The sequence below is a fragment of the Eptesicus fuscus genome, chromosome 5 (assembly GCF_027574615.1).
Source record: "Eptesicus fuscus isolate TK198812 chromosome 5, DD_ASM_mEF_20220401, whole genome shotgun sequence".
NCBI lineage: Eukaryota > Metazoa > Chordata > Mammalia > Chiroptera > Vespertilionidae > Eptesicus > Eptesicus fuscus.
The window spans coordinates 2,929,638-2,943,893 of NC_072477.1; the positions used below are offsets into that span (position 1 = coordinate 2,929,638).

General features: G+C 61.9%; 1 protein-coding gene across 1 annotated transcript in view; it reads right to left on the reverse strand.

Moving 5' to 3' along the window:
- Positions 1-422: 422 nt before the first annotated feature.
- Positions 423-14,256, reverse strand: part of SYNE3 (spectrin repeat containing nuclear envelope family member 3) — a 63,748-nt gene continuing 49,914 nt past the window's right edge. The window contains exons 12-18 of the mRNA XM_054715741.1: positions 12,625-12,786; positions 12,293-12,465; positions 11,597-11,726; positions 9,831-9,992; positions 7,690-7,839; positions 6,562-6,600; positions 423-1,029 (exon numbers count right to left, since the gene is read on the reverse strand). Coding sequence (XP_054571716.1) covers positions 829-1,029; positions 6,562-6,600; positions 7,690-7,839; positions 9,831-9,992; positions 11,597-11,726; positions 12,293-12,465; positions 12,625-12,786 — 1,017 coding nt within the window. The 3' untranslated portion in view covers positions 423-828. The remainder of the gene's footprint in view (positions 1,030-6,561; positions 6,601-7,689; positions 7,840-9,830; positions 9,993-11,596; positions 11,727-12,292; positions 12,466-12,624; positions 12,787-14,256) is intronic.

Here is a 14,256-nt window from a genome sequence, read left to right on the forward strand (position 1 = left end):
GCCTTTCCGAGGGGCTGAGGGGCAAGGCCGACCCCTCACCTCTGACTCTGGCCCTCGCTCCCTCTTCCCGAGTGTGACAGGGCTCCCCTTGGGTCCCTTCACTCCCCTGGGAGCCAGGACCTGCTCAGCCCAGCTCCCAGGGCGCACCCCTCGCTCCGCGGAGATCTGAGCCCCGAAGGCTCTCTCCTCGGTTTCTCCCTGAACGGGACATGCAGGCGCCACCTAACTGCAAACCTAACCCTGGCCCGTGCCATTGGGGCTCCCCACCCGGCGCCCCATCCGGCCTGCCTCTTGGTCCTTCCTGGGCCTGCTCTCCCTGGCTCCGCCCTCCCTGGCTGAGCCTGCCGGTGAGCACCCCCTTTTCTGTTTCTAACCCCGATCCGCTGTCGTGTTTAAAATGAGACAAGAATGTCTTGTCATGATGCCCAACACAGGAGCCACTGGGCGCTGAGCGGGCCTCGTCCATGCGCCGCACAGAGGCCTGGATTGGGGTCGGCTTCTGGGTAGGAGGTCGCCCCGAGCGACACGCTGCGTTTCCGGGCTGACTGCAGACCCCCAGTCCGGGGCCGCCCCTTCCCCACCTCCAAACAGATCCACCTCCGCCACCACCCCCCTGCGCCCTTACATGCAGACCACACAGAAGCCTGTACATTGGTCCTGGACACACGGCACGCGTGCAGTATAAACAGACGAGGCGACACCGTAGAAAAAGTCGTTTTGTGCTGGGGGCATCCATACAGTATTTGTTCCGGGCAGCTCTGCCGTCCACCTGCCCGTGTCCAGTGTCCCCCGTGTCCTGAGGAGGAGCCAGTCACCTGTGCGCCGTGGCTAGGTGGGCGGGGGGCCGCTGTAGCGGAGCATGAGCCTGAAGGAGCGGGCGAAGTTGTTGGCCAGCGTGCAGCTGCGGGCCTCCTCGCCCACGGGGAGCAGCAGCAGCAGGAGGAGGAGCAGCAGCAGCAGCAGCTGCAGGGGCAGCGCCACGCAGCACACCTTCCGGAGGAAGCCGCCGGGTCCTCGCCACCGCTGGGTCTGCGGACAGAGCAGGTGTGAGGGGGCGGGGCTCTAAGCAGGAGGTGGAGGGGCGGGGGGGACGCCAGGGGAAGCAGTGGACCTGGGCCAGCTATCTGACCGCACGGGTCTCAGGCTTCCCCTCTGTGAGGTGGGCCTAATGCCAGTTTTGCCAGAAAGAAAGATCTCTAGTTTTCTCAAACCATTCGAGGCACGAGAGGAAGATCAAGTCCATAGAGGGACGGGCTCTGCCAGGGATTATGTAACTCTCTGCCTGTTATGGGTCCTAGGCGGGACTCTTGAGAAGGTCACTCAACTTCTCTAAACTTCAAATCTCTCATCTGTAAAAAGGGGTAATCATGATACCTCCCTGGCAGAGCTGTTGTGAGAAATAAACGAGACACGGCCTGCAACATAGTGGGTACTTAAAACTGCTGTCATCATTATTATTATTATTATTATTACGCATCACTATTATCATCATCTAAATCAGTCACCACCGCCATCACCATCAGCTTCGTATCATCACCACCACCGCCATGTTCACCATCAAGTTCGTCACCTTGACTTTATCCTTCTCCTTCATCACCATCTTCATCATCAACACCATCAATCCTACAGAAGGTCCGTCTCACGAGCCCAAATGCCTAATGCACGTCTTTGCTGCGTGTCCATGAAAGTGGCCGAAGGACTCGAAATCCCAGCGGACTGGCTGGCTGTGCCTCCATGGGAGGGCAAGGACTCGAAATCCCAGCGGACTGGCTAGCTGTGCCCCCGTGGGAGGGCAGGGCCAGGAGCTGGAAGCTCAGGAAAGCGGAGGCCCCACAGTCGTGAGGCGGCACGTGCAGGGCAGGGCCCGCTCTCGGAACCCTGGCTGACTAGGTTCCTAGGCAGAGTCTGTCACACACCAGCTATGCGACCTTCAGTGAGTTAACAATTTCTCTGAGCATGTTTCCTTCTCTGCAAAATTGGGATAAAACAATGACACCCCCCCCCCCCATTTGCCGGGTTGTGGTGAGGACTCAAAGTACATTTACACACCAACTGAAAAGTAAACAGGCTCTTAGTAGTAGTACTATTATTGTAGAATATATCTGTTGCCTCCCTGCAGAACCTAAAGTTCGCTCTCCCGGACACCAGAGCTACAATCAAGTGATGATGATGATGATGGTGGTGAGAATGATGAGGATGGTAGTGATGATGATGTTCATGGTGATGGTAGTGATGGTGGTGGTGATGATGATAGTGGTGAGGGTGATGATGATGGTGATGGTGGTGTTAGAAATGGTGGTGATGATGGTGGTGGTATTATGATGGTGGTGGTGGTGATGGTGGTGTTGAGAGTGATGAGGATGGTAGTGATGATGATGATGTTGATGGTGATGATGGTGGTGGTAGTCATGGTGGTGGTGGTGATGGTGGTGTTGAGAGTGATGAGGATGGTAGTGATGATGATGAAGATGATGATGGTGATAGTGGTGAGGTGGTGATGGTGATGGTGGAGATGAGTGTGATGATGATGGTGGTGATATAGTGGTGGTGAGGATGGTGGTGGTGGTAACAGTGATGATGATGGTGATGATGATGATGATGGTGATGATGGTGGTGGTGATGATGGTGGTGGTGATGATGGTGGTGGTGATGATGGTGGTGGTGGTAAAGGGCAGGAAACCAAACTCTTTCCTGTGAACTTGAACCACAGGCAGGAGCTCCCGGAGGTTGGCCGTCTCGAAACACAACCCGCAAACAGAGATTTTAATGTAAAGAAATCTCAGGTGGCCAGTGTCCTGAGGGTAGAGAGAAGCCAATTCACATCTTCGCGAGAAGAACTTGATTGAAATCAGACACCCCAATTTGAGAGATGTGATGATGCGAAAAATTGGGAGCCTTAAAACTATAAAATGTGGTCAAATAAGCCACCTTCAGGCCGCTCAGCATCTGACTACACCCCAGAGCCACAGTCTCAAACGCTCTCCGTGCCCACAGGTCGGCACGCAGGCCGGCCCCGTTCACCCGGCCAACGAAGCACCGGAAAACCTGCTCCTCAGCTCACGGTTTGCCTGGGAGGACGCAGCCTCCGGGCCAGGGCGGGACTCAGCTGCCCACGGCCCCGCTGGGACTTGAAAAGCAATTACATGTCACGTGTCTGGACGCTGCAGCCAAACATCTCGTGGCTGAGCTGGCGAGCGCGTGGGCAGCTGTGCGTTTAATAAATCTTAATTGTTCTGTTTATACAAACAAGCAGGCTGAAGCCCTGGACGCGGCCGGGCCTGCGATGGCCTGGCACTCGGAGAGGAAAAAGGTGCGAAAGCGACTGCTCACAAATCACTCGCTTCGGGGCAGGTTGCCCTTCCCTTTAGAGTAAAATGACACACGGAGCGTCTTTAAGTTGTCAAGGCGACAGCCTCTGAGGACAGCGCCAGCTCCACCTGTCAGGCTGCGTGTGCACATGCGCACGTGCTCACACACCCTTACGCACGCAAACGCGCACACGCCGGCCAGCAGAGCGAGCACCAGAACGAAGCCACAGGGAGGCTCCCCCACAGAAAGGTCACGGACCCCTTTGTTCACAGAGAGTGACGCAGGGCCGTGTGTGCAGGAGCCTCCTGGGTCCACATTTACATGGCGATTAAGAACCCACTATGTGTCCGGCCGGTGTGGCTCAGGGGTTGAGCATCGACCCATGAGCCTGGAGGTCAAGGTTCGATTCTCGGTCAGGGTATATGCTGGGGTTGCTGGCTCGATTCCCAGTAGGGGGCGTGTGGGAGGCAGCCAATCACTGGTTCCCTCTCATCAGTGATGCTTCTATCCCTCTCTCCCTCTCCTTCCTCTCTCTGAAATCAATAAAAACGTATTTTTTTTTTTTAAAAAAGAACCTACTATGTGCTGGTGGTTACAAGAAATTTGCCCACCATGAGCTCGGCGGACCCTCCTTTCTCCCCCTGGAAAACTGGGGCTAAGTGACCCTCCAGCGATCGCACACCCGATTCCAATCGCGAGCACACAGCAGTGAAGGCGGCAGCGTGAGCTCCCCCTGGCAACTCGCTAGAAGTGCAGGCTCCCGGGCCACCCCAGGCCTGCTGACCCCGAAGCTCTCGGGGAGGGACCCAATTCTGCATAAAGGAGCTGCCATGGAAATGAGCCCTCAACGGCTGCTGCATATTGGTCCCCGTGCTTACGGCTCCATAGTGGGCGGAGACCTGCCGGCTCAGAGGCCAGCCAGCACCAGATTCAACCACTCACACAGCTGCTTGTTTTAACGTCGCCCAGGTCTGCAGATTTTGGGGGCCATTTAGAGCCTGCCTGCTTTGCCTACTCCATGAAACCGTGCCCCCAGCTGCCAGCCAAAGATAAAAGAAACCCTGCAGCTGTAAAGACCGCCAAGCCGTGCCCGGCCGGCGTGGCTCAGGGTTGAGCGTCCACCTATGCACCCAGAGGTCACGGTTCAATTCCCGGTCAGGGCACAGGCCCGGGTTGCAGGCTCGATCCCCAGTGTGGGGTGAGCAGGAGGCAGAGGTCCATGATTCTCTCTCATCACTGATGTTTCTCTCTCTCTCTCCCTCTCCCACTCCCTTCCTCTCTGACATCAGTAAAAATATATTTGTAAGGAGACCCCAAGCCGCTGCTGCCTTTCGAAGCTCCTGACCCAGAGCCTGGCCGCTGTGCTCAGCAGACCAGCTGGACACAGGCACCCTCCCCCCACCCCCGCCCCGCCCGGCCGGCACGCACAGTCAGCCAGGGCAGGGCTTTGCTGTGTCCACTGATGGGTCTCAGCAGTGCTTGGGACAAAGTCAGCACTCGGCAAACGTGTGTGACACGCATACATGAACGAACGGGAGACGGCAGATAAACAGGGCTGTGAACACTGCACATTAACCTGGTCACAGGTGCCGGGAACTGAGCCTGGAGGGGGCGCTGGTGTCACCGCCCAGAGGCCCCTCCTCAGAAATGTTCACTGAGCACTTACGTGAGTTCATGGCTCCCCGCGGACTCCCCTGGGAGCCGGATAGATGAGGACCCCCACCCGGTGAGGGGCTGAGCGTGTGAGCGCTAGAGGCCGCCTAGAGGCCTGGCCCCATGTCCCCCGTGTCCCCCGGGAGCCACCAGGTTGGTCACTGGTCCTTCCCCAAGGCCCCCCTGCCCCCTATTTCATAAGGAGGCTCTTTGTTACTCTAAATTGGGGGGCGGGGCCTTGCTCTCTAAAGAACTACAGACTGCGTTCCGTTCCGTGACCTTCAAAGCCAGGCCAGCGCTATCGTTCCATTTTACAGATGGGGGTGCTGAGGCCCCAGAGGCGAAGCAACTCGTTCCAGGCCACAGTGCCGAGCGGCACGGGGCCCCGAGCACAACCTCGGTCTCGTGGCGGTCCCACCCAGCCCGGGGGACACCCCCTCTTCCAAAGAAGCGAGACCTGCACACCCCGGGGAGACCAAGGAGACGTCCTGGCGTGCGAAGCCTCCAGGCACCGGCTCCGGGACACGCGGCCTCGGGGACCAGGTGCTCGGCGCAGGCAGGCCCGAGGCTCGTCGCCTGGAAAACCCACTGCTCCCGGGACGCGGCGCCGGGACACGGGCTTACAGGGGCTCTCCGGAGCGGGACCCGCCGCCCAGGGTGCTTCCTCGGGGATGTGAAAGGTGAGGACGGCTTTGGCGGCAGAGGCAGAGGCTCCTGAACCAGCCTCCAGCTCCGCTCCCTCCCTTTCCTCCTGGGAAGACACTAGCGTGGGGGTGAGGGTGCCGGGCTGGCCTGACGTCCCACCGAACACCCAGCCGGCAGTGACCACGCTTCCCACACACGGCGGCGGCCAGGGGGCGGCATCTGGAGTAATAATCCCGGTTATGACGATGATCTCTGCCGTCACTGTTATTGCTTTGACCTGTACGCCCACGGGAGTGGCCCTGAGTGCTAACACCTGCCTAGGCCCGTGGTCGGCAAACTGTGGAAACTGCGGCTCGCGAGCCACATGCGGCTCTTTGGCCCCTTGAGTGTGGCTCTTCCACAAAATGCCACGGCCTGGGCGAGTCTATTTTGAAGAAGTGGCGTTAGAAGAAGTTTAAGTTTAAAAAATTCGGCTCTCCAAAGAAATTTAAATCGTTGTCCTGTTGGTATTTGGCTCTGTTGACTAACGAGTTTGCCGACCACTGGCCTAGTCCAACATGAAAGGTGCCCCCTTCCTCTCCTGCCCCCCACTGAGCCCCGAAACCTGTCGACCCCTCAGGTGGCCACGCAGCCCAGCTCGGAAGGGCCCAGGCTGACCCCTGCTGTCCCAGCAGGGTTATTCAGAGCGTCCTTGTTCCCTTGTCACCTCGTCCTGGGGGGTGGGAAACTCTAGGGTCCCCGCCACCCTGTGCCTGTCACAGCTCGGACCACTCTGCTCCCCCAGACCCCCAGAGGGAGGGCCGGGGCCCAGCACGTGGCGCCCAGAGCTGGGCCTGCACACATGGTCAGACCTCAGAAACCCTCCAGGAAGCCCAGGAGTCCCCGCCCAGCCCCCGGCCCACCCACCCTCCCGCCCTGCCCTCCCGCGTGGGGAGCAGATGGCGGGCGCCATACCTTCTGGAATCCGGCGGGCTGCCCGGCAGAACTCTGCGTCTGTTATTTTAGGGAAGGAGAGGAAGAGGGAAAAAAAGTTAAGTGAGTGAAACTCAAATCCCAACAGAGCCCATAATGGAATATTCGTTTTGTCAGGGGAGCGTTTCTTTAAGACTTCTGGTCATCTGGACAGGCTGAGCCAGCAGGTGATTCGATTTAATGAGCTTTTTAACGCACTCCGGGCCCAGGTGGGACTCTGTCTGGGGCGCCTGGGCCAGGCTGGCGGCAGGGCCCCCGGCTGGGGCTGGGCTGACACCTAGTGGCCGATTCAGCCACCGTGGGGCCAGCAGAGGGGGAGCGTCAGAGGTGGGGTCCGGGGTCTGAGGGCGGCCAGGACCCTCAGAAACATCTCAACTGCCCCCTGCTCAGCTCAGCTCAGCTCAGCTCAGCTCAGCTCAGGCTCAGGCCCGAGCCTCAGTTTCCTCAGCGCTGATTCTCAGGGAATCATAACAGTCCTCCCTTGCAGGGCTGCTGCGAGACATCGCACGTAATCCAGGCTCCGGTGTAGCTATTAGAGTTCCTCTCGAGAAGACGCAGGGCCGGATCGGGAAGACACTGGCTCAGAGTCCCGGGCGGGAGGTGCAGGCGTGGGCTGGACCCAGGGGCGGCTCCCCGCCTCCCCCGCCCGCCGGTGTGTGTTAGTGCGGCTCTGCGCTCACTAGCCCCAGACCGTGGGCGAGTGTGAATTCTCAGGGTCTCAGTGCCCCTCTGGGGACTGGAGACAATTCCCTGGGCAGAGGCTGCTGGGAGGATGGACGGGAGGATGGCGTACAGGTTGCAGCTCACGAGGCAGCCACGCGCTGCTCAGACCTTAACTGTGAGGTCACGGTCAGGGCTGCGTTACTGGAGCCGACCTCACGGGGTGGCCTCACGGGGTGGCCTCACGGGGTGGCCTCACGGGGTGGCCTCACCAGGTGGCCTCACGGGGTGCATGAATGGCATCTTGCCATCCAGCACTGGGACCTGGGAGTCTCCCTCCCTCCCTCTGCGCGGTCCCCTCAGTCTGGTCCCTGGAGGCACAGGGCGGTGGATGTGGCCCAGGGTCCCAGGTGAGGTGGCTCAGCCGCAGCCCCACCGCCCTGCACCCACCAGCAGCCGCCCGGAGTCCTTGAGCTTGGACTTGTAGAGCATCCAGCGGTAGCGCAGCTCCTCCAGCTCCTCCGAGGCGCCCCTCGCTGGCCCGAGTCGCAGGAGCTCCTCGAAGAGATGCTGGCCTTCGGGCACCCGAGCCTCCAGCTCCTGGGGGGAAAGGACAGTGTCCAGGGCACCTGCCTACGGCCCCGACGCCCACCTGGCTGGCGAGGAGCAGCCGCTCGCATGCCACTTGAGCGGACGGAGCTTAAGTGAGAGTCCTACCGGGGAGAGCCAGCCAAGGCCGGCCAGTGCCGTCTGCCGCGGAGCAGAACGGGTGCCTGCAGGACAGGTCAGCACTGCTGGCCTCTGGCACTGCCGGCCTCACACTCCAGTTCCCACGATCAAAGCGGCCACCGTCGGCCAGCTTCCTGGCAGAGTGATGTCGGGACAGGGATTTTCCTCCCAAACCCAGCGCTGTGTCCCGCCGGGGGCCCCTTCCATCCTCGGGACTCCTGGGAAGCGGTGACGTGGGGCCGGAATCCCAGGAGCCGGGGCTCACATCTGCCTTGGGCGCCCGGCTCTGCCCCGTCCTACCAGCTGCGCTTTGTGGGGGAGCGGCCTAGCTTCTCAGAGCCCCTAGGATGTGAGGTCTCCACAGACAAGGAGGGTTCACCTGGGGAACCCCAGGTCGCCTCTGATCTGGATGGAACTGGGGGGGGAGGGGCAGTAGGAAGAGAGAGGCGTGACCGAGCAGGAGGAAGGGGGTGGGCAGGAAGGACTGCCTGCCAGGATCAACCAGGTCATTGGACCAAACCTCTCACAACGAGGTAACAGGCCAGAATATTCTAAACATCTAAAAGGCATTGCAGACGCAGAACCGTGCAGGAAAAAATGGCAGAAATGGGAGGTTTGATGACCAAAAGTTAAAATAAAAGGCACCAAAGAGTTAGCAAGAAGCACATGGGCTAAAACCAGGCCCCGGAGGAAACCAGGGAAGCAAGCCCAGCGTGCAGGCTGCCTCGCCAACAGGACGCTGGCCCGTCTGGCGGGAACCCTGGTGAAAGCACAGGCTTCGGGCAGCCCCTCGGGGCTATGGAGGCCAAGGTCACAGTCCGGGCCCTGCAGAGGGGGAGGCTCTGGGAACCAGTCTCTCTTCCGCGGGGGCTCCCGAGCTCCATCATGAAGGTCCAAAATGGTCAGTGCCCAGATTGGGCAGGAGGCGGGAGAGGGGACAGAAGCAAAAATGCCCAGGAACCAAGGAAGGCGTGGCGGCCAATTCCACGTGCGGGGAAAGAGGGAGATCTGTGGTGGGAGCTGCCCGCTGAGCTCCGCCCGCACCGCCAGCCCTGGAGCCGGGAGTGAAGTAGAGCTGCTGTGGGAGCCGCCGACTGGGAGGCTCTGCCCGGAGCAACGGCTCGGTGATCCCGCAGCGGTGACGGGGCGTGCTCTCCCCGCGGGGAGGACGGGGCAGGCTGCAGAGGAACAAATGCTTCTCCTAAAACACTTCAGCCAGACACGCTCAACAACCGCTACGCACGCACAAGCCAGGACGGCTCACGACTAGGTGTGTGCTCCTTGTTTTCAAGAGCTCCCGAGGGCCCTCGCCGGTGCGGCTCAGTGGAGAGCGCGTCGCCTGCGGACGGAAGGGTCCCGGGTTCGATTCCAGTCAAGGGCGTGTACCTTGGTTGCAGGCCTGATCCCTGGCCCTGGTCGGGGAGCGCGTGCGGAGGCCACCAACCGACGTGTCTCTCTCGCGTGAGTGTTTCTCTCTCCCTGTCTCTCCCTCTCCTTACCTCTTTCTCGAAAAGTCAATAGAAAAGTGTCCTGGGGTGAGGCTTAACACAAATAAATAAATCAGTAATCTCAGTGGGGAAAAAGAAAGCGCTCCCTCGTGGCCAACACTGCCGGCCCGGCCGGCATGGCTCAGAGGGTGAGCGTCCACCTGTGAACCAGGAGGTCACGGTTTGATTCCCGCTCAGGGCACATGTCCAGGTTTCGGCTCCATACCCAGCAGGGAGCGTCCAAGAGGCATGATTCTCTCTCATCACTGATGTTTCTCTCTCTCTCTCCCTCTCCCTTCCTCTCTGAAATCAATGGAATTTTTTTAACCATCCTTGGTGCAAACCCCTCGGAAAGGGCCTTTCCTGGGCACGAACCTGCAGCTTCGTGTCTCTGGCCCTGGCGTCCTGGGCCGTGGCGGTTCTCATGGCGATGATTCTCACCAGCTTGGCGTTCTCCACCTGCAGCCACCGCTCGAAGTCGCCCAGGAGCTGGGGGAAGCCTGCGCGGCCGCCTCCTGCCTCCCGGAGCGGGTCTGCCTGCGGAGGCGACAGCGAGGCCAAGGCATCAGCCGGGAGCCCAGCCTTCCGCCTCGTGTCCTGGGATCCCACGGGGCGGCGGGCGGGCACGAGGATGCCCACAGGGGATGGGAGAGGCCTGGGGGCAAGGAGTGTCTGCTCAGTGTGGCCGCAGTGTGGAGGGGTCAGGGACATTCCTCGGCACCCCGCTGACCGCCCCCCCCCCCCCCCCCCCGTGGCAGCCCCACCACCCGACCAGGACGGTTGTAAGCATGGTTACCCGCCTGCCCTTTGCCCCTGGGCTCTGCGGCCGGAGCAGGCTCTCCTGCCGGCATTCGGCCGAGCCCTCCCTGTGCACCTCGGTGGCTTCTCACACGCCGCGATGTGGCCAAGCCTCGGGCCCGGCTCTGCCTGTCTGCAGCTCGTCCCACCTGCCCACTCTCCAGCCCGAGCCCTCAAACCCACGTGGCACCAGCCCTGCACTTTCTCGGGGTCTTTGCACACACGTGTCCTCTGCAGCGAACACCCCCCCCCCCCTGCTCCCTGCCTCCACGCAGCCGGCCGTGAAGATCCCCTCGCATTTCCTTCTGGGAGGGCTGCCCTGGCCTAGGCCCGTCACGGCCCCCTGCAGGCCCCACAGCCCGCGGCCCCTCTGCCATCGCACCCCGCTTTCTGGAAACCCCAATGTCACTGCCTGTGGTTCCCACTGCCTCATCTCTCACAGGGCGCTCCGAGGGGCTTGCAGACAGCAGGCTCGTGGCCCCCAGACCTCCAGGGTCAGAGCCTGCATTGTAAGCACCAGATCGGGTGCAGGGATCGGGTGCAGGGACCGGGTGCAGGGACGGGGTGCAGGGACCGGGTGCAGGGACCGGGTGCAGGGACCGGGTGGGTGCAGGGACCGGGTGCAGGGACCGGGTGGGTGCAGGGACCGGGTGCAGGGACAGGGTGCAGGGACCGGGTGCAGGGACCGGGTGCAGGGACCGGGTGCAGGGACCTGGTGGGTGCAGGGACCGGGTGCAGGCACAGCATGAACGGCCCTGTGCTGGGCTCCGGGCTCTGCTGGTGGGAAGGGTTTCTGGGTGATTCCCAGCTGAGCCCCAGCCCCGGCACAGTTCCCGAGCGGGAACTCCCCATCAGTCCTCGCGGGTGGAGAAGGGATGGATGGGGTGACGCTGGCTTTGAAGGAGTGAGTTGCTCGCCAATGCGCTTCCTTTTGTGAAGGCGTTTGGGGGACAGGATGGCCGATACAGGGCAGGGAGCTTAGTTCTTTCTACAAAATACAACTCACAGCACCAAAAAATGCCCACCCTCCGTGATTTCAGTTTGCAACCGGGAAGCGCTGACCCCTGACCCTCCCCTCCCTGCAGGGGGCGGTGTTTCTGAGGGGCGAGGGCCTGTCTGTCCAAGGGGAGCCCGGGGCCTTCCCCTGGTCTGGGTCTGGGGTCTCTGAGTCCCTCTGGCCAGTGACACAAGGACATGCAGGGCCGGCTCCCCGAGACGGGCCGTGGCCCAGTCCTGAGCTAAGCCCGCGGCCCCGGGTTCGGGGGCTTTGCTGGAGATCCTCGCCCACCCCCCATCACTGGCCGGGATCTGGCCCCTCCTCCTGGAAGCCCCGCCAGACCCACCTGCCGGTGCCGCCTGGAAAGGGGCCCCGTGGGGGTGAGGACAAAGCCGCCCTCCGGGATGTTGTTGGTGAAAACCGGGGTCTTCCCGGAGCCCGCGTCCGGCCTCTGCAGCTGCCGGCTCCGGATGAGGCTGAGGAAGAAAGCCAGCCCGTCAGCGCGGGGACACGGGGGGCTCGCCTACTGAGACCCCCTCCCGGTGATGGGGTAGAATGCCCAGGGATGGAGGTGCCGAGACCCCCACCCGGTGATGGGGTGGGGTGCCCAGGGATGGAGGTGCCGAGACCCCCTCCCGGTGATGGGGTGGGTGCCCAGGGATGGAGGTGCCGAGACCCCCTCCCGGTGATGGGGCGGGGTGCCCAGGGATGGAGGTGCCCAGGGATGGAGACCCCCTCCCGGTGATGGGGTGGGGTGCCCAGGGATGGAGGTGCTGAGACCCCCTCACGGTGATGGGGTGGGGTGCCCAGGAATGGAGGTGCGGCCAGAGCCCGGGCGGGCTGGAGGCTAACTCTCAGCCGGGACAGCTCCCTGCTCCTCCGAGCCTGCCAGAATGCCAGCCGGGCCGGACCGGAAACGCTCAGGCCCCTGGTGCCACGCCTGCCACGGGCAGAACCCCGGCCCCTGTCCCACGGCCCCACTGAGCTCCGCCCTGTGGGAGGGGGATGTCCCGGACCCGGCTGAGGGCCAGAGGCCCCTCACCTCAGCAGGCTTTGCTCCAGCAGCCTCAGGGCCCGCCACGCCCCCGCCAGCTCCGCCAGCTCCCCCTGCACCTCGGCAGCCCCTTCCGGGGAGGACTTCTCCATCACCAGCCGGCCGCGCGCTTCCACCAGGGGCAGCTGGGCCTCCTTCTCGGGGAATTCAGCCAGCAGCCTCTGCGTACGAACACACACATGCACACACATGTACACACATGCACACACACGCACACACGCACAGAGTGAGTCCTGGCGGTCTCTGCTCCCAGTGCGGGCGCTTTGGTCTCCCCACCTGCCCGGGGGGAGGCACCATCTGCGCAGGGAACGCCATCTCACCTGGACTTCGGCCTCGCGGGCCTGGGCGTCCCAGGGGCCCGTGTCCCCCAGGTAGGACTCCAGCTTCTGCGTGACCACGGCCACCCACTGCTGCAGCTGCAGGAGCTCGTGGCTGAAGGCGCAGTGCTCCCGCGCGCTCCGCTGGCTGCCGTCCACCAGGTCCTGCGGCACAGCCGGGGCCAGGGCGCCTGAGTGCTGGCTGAGGCCGCGACCTGGGCCCCCACACCTGCCCGGGCCCCGGGGTGTGCTCCCCTTGGGGGCCCCCCACCCAGCAGGGAGCAGAGCGCGGGTCCTCTCTCTGCACGGGGCAAGGCGTGGACCGGAAGACAGATCCTGGCGGAAAGGGCTCCGAGCCTGGCTCGCTGTCCTGCTCTGAGTCTGGAGCAACCGGATCCCCGTCCAGCCCCGCGGGGTGAAAATGGTGGGTCCACAGCTCCTGCCCGAACACGGCGGCCCTAGGACGCGGCCCTTTCACCCCGTGCACACTCTCCACCAAGAGGAAGGAGAGGGGTGCTGCCTGTAAGAACCCCAAACGGGAGCCGCCTGCCGTGGGGGACATGCAGGAGGCAGCCCATCGATGATTCTCTCATCATTGATGTTTCTCTCTCTCCCACTCTCTCTCTCTGAAATCAATAAAAACACGTGTGTTTTTCATTATAAAAGTGACGTTTGCTGCGTCTGTGGGCTCTGTGGCACCTCAAGGTGGGGTCAGTGGTTCTTATTCCCGCACTCCCCCGGCCTCAACCTGGGACCAGTAGCTGCTAACTTAGCAAACGGAGTGGAATGAACTCATCGAGACCTCAGCCCTCCTGCAGACCGAGGGGCTACATGGGTAGAGCTGTATTTCCCGAAACTCACGGGGGTTTGGGTTGCCCTGCTGGTGACGGGGTAGGTGCCAGCAGAGACAGTGGGAGTGTGGGGCGTGGGGAGCACTTACAATTCGAAAGACATTATTTTTTCTAATAAATTACTTTCCTTTCGTTTATATTTTCTACTGTAGAAAGGGCATCATATTAAAACGTTAGATGGTGTGGCTACTGACACTATCTGTGAGTCCAGGACCACGAAGAGGCTGTCAGGAACACTTGCTATTAACGAGGGCATGTTGCCCGGGGGGTGGGGAACGGCTCAGACCGTTTTCCTGAAGTGAGGCCGCCTGAGGGCCGGCTTTGCTCCTGCCGCCCTGGTGACAAATGCAGACCCAGGGCTCCCTCTGCATCAGGGTCAGGGCGGCCGCTGCAGCCTGCATTTCGCTTTTCAACGTGCCCTCAAGGGAATGTTGAAGGACCTCAATGTCCATTCCCACGGCTCACAGGCGAGTCAATCCTACTTAGCAGCAGAATGACCCAGGCGGCCACTAGAGGGCACTGCAGGCACGGCGCCAGGCCACCAGGTGCGCCTTTCAACCTCACCCCTAAGGCGGCCATCGTGTGGGCCCCTGCCCGCTGGGCTTTGGGGAGCACCTGCCTGGCGCCCTGTCCTCTGGCCCCGGCCCAGGTGGAATTGTATATATTTACTTGCTGGCTGCTCACTCTGTCCATCTACCCACTGAGTGTAACCCTGGCAGAACAGGGGCCTTGCCCGCCCGGTCACGCTGCCCCCTGCCTGGGGCCCAGATCTCTGCCTGGCACA